General features: G+C 31.4%; 1 protein-coding gene across 1 annotated transcript; it reads right to left on the bottom strand.

The window, feature by feature from the left end:
• On the bottom strand, positions 1-399 carry LOC139526423 (uncharacterized). Its single transcript, XM_071321571.1, has one exon. The coding sequence runs from the start codon at positions 397-399 to the stop codon at positions 1-3; it is 399 nt and encodes a 132-aa protein (XP_071177672.1).
• Positions 400-8363: the final 7964 nt, after the last annotated feature.

Genomic DNA, 8363 nt, shown 5'->3' with positions numbered 1-8363 from the left:
TTAGTCCAGATATACCCTTAGTGAAACCCGTTGTAGTGGGCTCTGTGCATTTTTTAGTGTTTCATCTTTCTTTTCTAAATATAATTTTTCTAGTATTTTGTTTAGAATACTGGTTACAGTTATTTTCCTATAAGAGTTGGGGTCATCTAGTGGTTTCCCTTTTCGCTTAAAAACAGGCGTTGCTATACCAAGTTTGAGTAGATCTGGAATTGAGCATACAAGAAATATCATATTGATTAGTTTTGTTACTGCTGATATTACTATTTGGCCTCCGTTCTTTAAATGTTCACTTGTCAAATTTGCACAATCGGCTGCTTTACCGCTCTTTAAAGTGTTAATCACCTTTTCAACCTGCTCTTCTGTTCCAGAAATTTTTTCATTATTTTCGAGATTTGACATATATGTATCTTCAAACAAAAGACAGTCTAGCTCTACTTGGTTGTTATATAGAGCATCTTCGTAGTTAGAGCTTGAAGGTCTTGCTAGTTCCTCAAAGTACTCAGCCCACCCTTTCCCTATTGAGTCAGGGTTGTCATATAGATACCATTCTTAAATTTCAGTTGTGTTGTTTTTTCCATACCAGTTCTTCGTTGATCATTTACTAACTTAAAGAATAGTTTTTGGTCACCTTCCCTAGCTGTCATTATATTTTCAAACTTTTGTTTTCTGGCTACCGCTTCTAGTTGCCTCTGGGTTGACCTAAGTTTTCGTTTTCCATTCTTCATGTTTCTAAAATGAATGTTCTCCTGGTCTCTTGGACGACCAGCCATCTTCCACTTCCAAAAATGGTGTTTATTTTCACAACATGCCTTTTTGATTTCATCAGGCCAGTATCTCTTTCGAGGGCGAGATTTTTGCTTATTTGGTTTTGCACATTCCTTAGCTGAAGTGTCTATAATGTTACATAGCATTTCTGTGAAGATATTTACATTGCTAATATTAATATCAAGATTGTCGATGTCGATTAATTGGAGTTTTTCATATAACATTGATTGATACTTTGTTCGATTTACTTTTTCCCAGTTAATCTTTTTAGAATTAATATGGTTGTTTTCTTCGATCTGTTTTGCCGTAATACTAACTTTGACAAGAGCCATGACGTAACAAGTAAAACAAAACATACATATCGAGTGATGCACACAACATTAAACAGTAAAGCAAGAGTTCATATCAGTTTATAAACATGCAGCACAAAAGTTTTTTAAGCATCTTACAAGTTAAACACATACTGATACATGCAGGTTTGAGATAAAAACACAAAAGCACAATAATAAAATGGTTTGCACATAAAAAGCACATTAAAAGCACAGTAAAGTTTCTAAAATTAGCAAAAAGCATCATAAGCACTATAGTATAGTCAACAAAATAAATTTGCCATGCTGAAGATAAAGCAACAAACCAAAAACTAATGAACAGAAATTAACTGGTTTTGCAGGCAAAGCATTGGCATGAGCTGCCAGACCAAGAATTTATCAAGTACTTGAATTGATGTAAAGATGATTGCTTACGAAGCTCATCTGGCCGCTCATTCCAAAGCCTAGCACCCGCATACCTGAAAAATGGGTACTCGTTGCAATTTGGGTACCGTTACGTTAGTTGTTCTTACATGTGGTAGATCTGATGTATTTTGGTATCTGACAGAGTAAGTGTTTTCCTTTAAGTGAAACAAATCATGAAAATATACACAATCTTTATTAATCATTTTGAAAACTTCAATCGCCAAAGATCGCATTCTTCTTATTGTTAAAGATGGTAATTTTGATTTGAAGAGTAGATCTTCATAACTTGCTGAATGGTCTGTATAGATAAACCTTAGTGCTCTGTCTTGAATTTTCTCTATCTTTTTTGTATTTACCTCCACACAAAAGTGCCAAACTATAGTGGGCAGTAATTAAAGTTGGACATTATGAAAGCATAATAAATTGTTAATTTTCCGAGTTTAGTCAGGTGTTTACCTATTCTTTTTAATACATTTAATTGTGTGGATGCTTTTTTACATATTATAGGGACATGTTCATTGAAATTTAGTTTAAAATCTATTGTTACACCTAGAAGTTTAACGTTCACATTCTATTTCATTACCTTCTAATTTAAATTTTAGGTTTTAATTTGTCTTTAGTTTTTTTACCTACAGCTATTGCTTGAATTTTTTCTAGATTTTCTTTCATTTTATTTATAGAGAACCAGGGGAGGTAATGACGTTGATAACGCAAAATGTTATTTTCGCGACGTCAAACTATGACATATATATCGGGAAAAGATGCATTTTTCGACTGATTTTTATCGTTTAAACTGATTTAATTTGAAAACGAGTGCATGGACCCCTATTTTTTAAAACCCATGTTGTTTCATTTTGCAGGGAGATTATACGTGGATCAAATTTTATAAAACTGTAAATAGTGCAATTTTTTAAATTTGGATAAATATAGAGCACAAAATTACGTTTTTTTTCTCAATTTATGACCATTTGATGAATATGACTTATTTTTGAATGAAAAAAGCATATTTTTTTTAGGATACTTATAAAATACAGAAATTACAAATTTTTTAACAAAAACCAATTTGTGTTTATCTTTTAAAACCAAAAAAAATATGGATTTCTTTCGAAAGGGAATATACGGCCAGAAATCCGAATTTTTAGCAAATATACAAAATTTCGACCTCATTTACCTCAAAAAGTAGCACACGAAGGTATATTTTTTATTACATATTTGATTTAATCAGGCAAAAATTAAACTATATAGAGATTATCACCAAACTGTAAATACGGGATCAAAACTGTATCGTATGCCCTTAAACTTACTTGACAGTATTAGCAAAAAAAAACACCGGGTGCTTCTTTAAAAATATATATATTATATATATTTTCGGGATGTTGGGATTTAGATTTCTTTAAATTCGGGACCTCGGGATTTCATTTTTTTAAGCCTGGGATTTCGGGATTTTCGGGATCAGGATTCCTCCCCCTCCCTTTCCCACCATATATGATAAGCAGTTAGGTATGATCAGCAGTAAGGCACAACATACTGTCCCTTTACAAGATGATATTCTTTTCTTAATAGCTGGAACAAAAATTCTATCAGCATTGGATTCATAACTGTATTTAAAGGAGAGCTGTACTGCTATGGTCAGTATGCGTCAGTGTGTATATACTCAAAATGAGTCCTCCACTTAATCAGAGGAAGACTATCAATATGCACGAATTATTTGTCACTGGACATTAATCAAACAAAAAAGATCATATTTTCTGCCGAAATCTGATAATCTAGACTATACAGGTATAATAAATCCCAATGCTTAAAACAATGGAATGGCTGATGATTTTAAAAAATAAACTATTGATTAGAAATTGTGTATATTTCCTTTAACCATACTCAAGTGCATGTACAATTAGTGTGACAACTTTGTCGCTACAGATCGGATAGTAAATGGTCGACAGGTTCTTACACTAAATTATATGCAATTTATTACTACACTAGGTTATATTTCGATGAGTTTGTCAAGTGCCCCGAAACGTTGTCTAAAACCATTTGTTTTGAGTTGAGGCCTAAATAAAGGCAACAGTAGTATACCGCTCTTCGAAATTCATAAATCGATTGAGAAAAAAACAAACCAATTCTGGTTACAAACCTAACGGGTTTAGCGTATTTTGCACACAAAAAAAACCAATAAAATCGATGTACTTTAAAATTGACATATAACTGATGAAGTTAACTATGATTAATCATTAAGAAGCTGAAACTGTTTGTTTCATTATTTTTGTTCTGGTATTTAATTCAGTGTTGGGAAAGAATTTTATTTGGCAGAATTTCCCGAGTTTGAAATGGGTTTTATATATTTGAAACACTTAAAATTACGAATAAATAACTGTAAGTTGATGAGAGTAAAAATAAGTAGGTCCACGAGTTCTACATGAACCAAAAGCGTGTATCGCTTGATAAATAATATTATCACTTGCTTCGTTCCTCAAACTTTGCAAAGCGCGATAAATAATCCAAACACTAAAGTGTGATGGAAAAAAAGTAAAGTAACCTTCACATAGCTATCTTAATGTTAAAATATATCCATCCTATACTTATTATCCAACTCACCCAGGCAAAGTTGACTTTCAGTTTTGGGAAACAACTCATCAAAGATACCAGGATTGAAATTTTATATTTCCGCCAGACGAGCGCTAGCGTTTCGTCTACAAAAGACTCATCAGTGACCCTTTTTTAAAATTGAGTTTAGGTTATTATTATGCTTTTTTTATACTGAGCGTTCTTGACGAAGGTAAATCCAGAAAAGGAGCATTCTGACGCAACACATTTATTACAGGTTATTTTTCATGCTTACGAAGAGTTACTTGATAAAGCAGCGTATCAGTATATTGTACATAAACAAATTATGTCTTTAAAAGAAAGGTATATACCTACATATAACACAAAAATTCCTTCCCAATTGAAATTTATTGGTCTATCATCACACTGTAACGTGTCAGTGCTAACAAAAGTGTGCATGTTTCTAAGAAATATTTTCATAATTCATAGCATGTTACATTAACTTCTAACCACGTTGCAATTAAGAATTTTGCAAACAAATCAACCAAATATATTTCAGTTTTATTGTATGATATCACTTATTTATTTATTGTGTGTCTTGCTTGTAAATGTATAAGTATATATGTAATTGTTAATGTATAATTGTTATCCTCTTGTAAAATGGGTTAAAATTCCGGCGCTCAAATGGGTTCTACTTTGGCGCTCAAACGTCCTATTTTTTCGCTAAAATGTCCGATCAAAGCGCTCAAATGTCCTCCGCAGGTTGCACCATACGTGTGCCTAAGTTGTAATAAATTGTCTTGTCTTGTCTTGGAATAACCTTACTGTTAAAAAAGACAGGTATTATACAATGAACTATATACTAATAAAAGAATTAGTTCGTACTTTTAATCAAAAGTCTTGATAAATGAGTACATTATTTTGGTCATATAGCTCTTAAGCTGTTTCGAACCTGTTTCATCCTTGACTCTCGAATATTCGGCTTTGAGAGTTTTGAATGCAAATTCAGAAAATTGCGTCGGACAAATGACATTTATAATGCTGTTTTCGTTTTTACTTCATTTTATATTTGTGAACACATTTTTAACCACATATTTACACTTGCCATGAACAGTGGTTCAAATTGATGACAATGATACATTGAAAACCCGGCCCTCAACTACGTTTTATTAATATCAATACTTGATAATTTCCGTATCATGTATTATTTACGTGCATGTAGTTTTTGATTTCCTGTTAAGCCGACATGTTTGAGTGATTGTCATTTACGCGATTTGTTGTTTATTTAGTAAAAACGGTAAGTATGACTTAATAATTATATTCTGCATCGTTTTCAAATAACAATGCTTAAATTTATGTATAGCTACATATAACATTGAGAATGGAAATGGGGAATGTGTCAAAGAGACAACAACCCGACCATAGAACAGACAACAGCAGAAGGTCACCAATATACTTATCTTACGAAATTCGAAAAGTTCATTGGTTAATCATTTTAAGTCTTGAAAAGATACGTTGACCATAATTTGCCAATGAGACAACTTTCCACAAGAGAACAAATGACACGGAAATAATCAACTATAGGTCACCTTACGGCCTTCAACAAAGAGCAAGGCCCATACCGCATAGTCAGCCTTAATTGAGCTATCTTTCGAATTCTGTGCAGAAATTGACTTAAAGTCAATCCAGTACGATCAGTGTTATTCGGTACAGATTTTTCTAAAATGTTTTAAAGATGAACGGTGGCAACCAATTGATAATCTTCTGTCATAGAAGTTTTGTGTCATTTGGTCACAGATTTAACTTATTTGCAATTATATCATATCTTTTGATGCCTTGTTGCAATAATTCATAAATCAAAATCAAATATATTGAAAATGTTAATAGCAACAAAAACGTCATGGTCTGGATCAAGTACTTATATTAAATTCATATTTGATGAAATCGGATCTAGTGAAATATTGAATAATCAAGAATATGTAAATCCTAATTTGTCGATAAGGATTTGTTTTATATACCTATTTTAAACAAATCTTTACGATTTGATTTGATTCAGAGGCATAAATTAAATTATATATCTATATATACTTAACAAAAATATATTTAAAAAGGAGAATTTCACATTATAGAAAAATAGAATTTTAACTGAATATAATATTTCCACCTCTTCATGAACTACTACATGTTGCGAAACGTTTATTCAAAGGTTTTTATACAGCTGTACTTGATACTCGACTATTCTTTTTTATTATTATTATATATTAAATCTACTACAACCGTTTATTAGCAGATATTTTTTATATATAATATTTCTGTCTATGGGTACTATGTCTTTTTGTTTTCCATGTCAAGTGTTTCCCCCTTATTTAAAAAGAAACACCATACAATTCACTGCCAAAGTTTTTTTTCTCTACAATTGTTGTATAATTGTGAAAGTACATATAATATATGAATATAAAATATAAATAATAATTATTTCCTCACCTGTTGAAACCTTCTGTTACCTGTTTGACGTTGTATGATCACATCAATTCTCACGAAGTTGAAAAATTACAATGGTTTGTAAATGCTGAAATTATTGAATTCTTTAAAAACTATATGTGTCGGATCGACACGAATGGGTCCCGTCCCAAAAAGTTGAAACATCTACAATTTCAACAACACATGTGGACACTAATAGTATCCAGCACCAATCCTAGATGGATGAAAAAAATTCCTTGATCAATGAAGTTAAATGTCAAACTATCAACAACACGATATGAAAATCAGCACAGGGGAACGAAACATAAACTTGATCTGTTACTCGTCATGGTATACTCACACCTAAGATCACCCCTAGTTTTTGGTGGGGTCCGTGTTGTATTTGTACCCCTATTTAAGACATTTTGTTCACGCATTATTGTCAATATAATGGAAATTGCTGCGACTGTCGTACAAGTGAGAGGTTTAGCCTTGTAAAACTAGGTTCAATCCACCACTTTCTACATTTGAAAATGCCGGTACCAAGTCAGGAATATTACAGTTTTTGTCCATTTGTTTGATGTGTTTTATCCTTTGATTTTGACATTTGAATAGGGAATCTCTGTTTTGAATTTTCATCCAGGTTCAGTATTTTTGTGATTTTACTTTTCACATATTAAAAATGAGCGCAATATCTGAAGTTGTTTAGAAAAAAAGTCTGGATAACTGTGATTTTCAATAATTTGTCAGAATCCATAATCTGTTATTTCGTAAGAAATAAACAGAGCGGAACGAAACTTTAGCTTGATATGTAACTCATCATGGATAACTCACATACCAAAAAATCAACCCAATATTTGAAGGTTAATGGAAATAAACGTTAACAACAAGTAAGCAAAGTCCAAGCCCGTAATTTCGGCCAAAATTAACAGAGTAGAACGAAACTTACACTTTATCTGTAACTCATTTCATCACGGTTAAATCACATACAAAAAAAAAACCAAAAACAACGCAATATCTGAAGGCGTTTAGAAAAAAAACATGTTTGTTTTGTTGTGGAATGCTGGCATGATGGACAAGTTAGGGATACCAAAAATCAAACCAAAATCCAGTTTAGAAAAGAAATTGTGTCTAATGATTTGTTGCGGAATGACGGAATGACGGACAAGGGTATTATTATTATTATTATTATTATTATTATTATTATTATTATTATTATTATTATTATTATTATTATTATTATTATTATTATTATTATTATTATTATTGTATAGTAATATAATATTTCCAACAGAAAGTAACCAAAAGTTAGCGTGCAATAAATTCTCTTATTGCACTAGTGCAATAAATCTTCAAAATTCATGACGTCATCAATGACAAAATCTTAGTTTAAACCAATTTTTACTTTCAAATATTATATTGCTATACAATAAAAGGGTTATTGCATGAATATTGGGGAATATTGTCCCTCGTAGAACATATATTGCACTCGCAAGCTCGTTCAATATAAAATTCTACTCAGGACAATATTCCCCAATATTCATGCAATAACCCTATATTATTATTATTATTATTTACATATCATGCATATCAAAAGGAAATAAAGGTTTGACTTTCTCCCTCTTGAAAAACCACATCGATTATTACGTTACTACATATACATGTTTGATAATAGAGAACACAATACAAATCTATGTTCCAAAAATAAAATTAATAGCTTTGTTTATCAAACAAGCAAGATATTCATATACAATAAGAGGCCATGTATTTATCATATCATATTTGTTTTTTAAAGTCGATTCGATTCGGTCCTGAAAGAAATACAGCTGCATTATGTTCTAAAGAGGGCAAACCTTCTTCAGT

This window comes from Mytilus edulis, chromosome 6 (genome assembly GCF_963676685.1).
Source record: "Mytilus edulis chromosome 6, xbMytEdul2.2, whole genome shotgun sequence".
Lineage (NCBI taxonomy): Eukaryota > Metazoa > Mollusca > Bivalvia > Mytilida > Mytilidae > Mytilus > Mytilus edulis.
This window is presented reverse-complemented; position numbering and strand designations above follow the sequence as displayed.

Coding starts and splice junctions, on each gene's coding strand:
- LOC139526423 (XM_071321571.1), bottom strand. CDS start 399: ATGTCAAATCTCGAAAATAATGAAAAAATTTCTGGAACAGAAGAGCAG.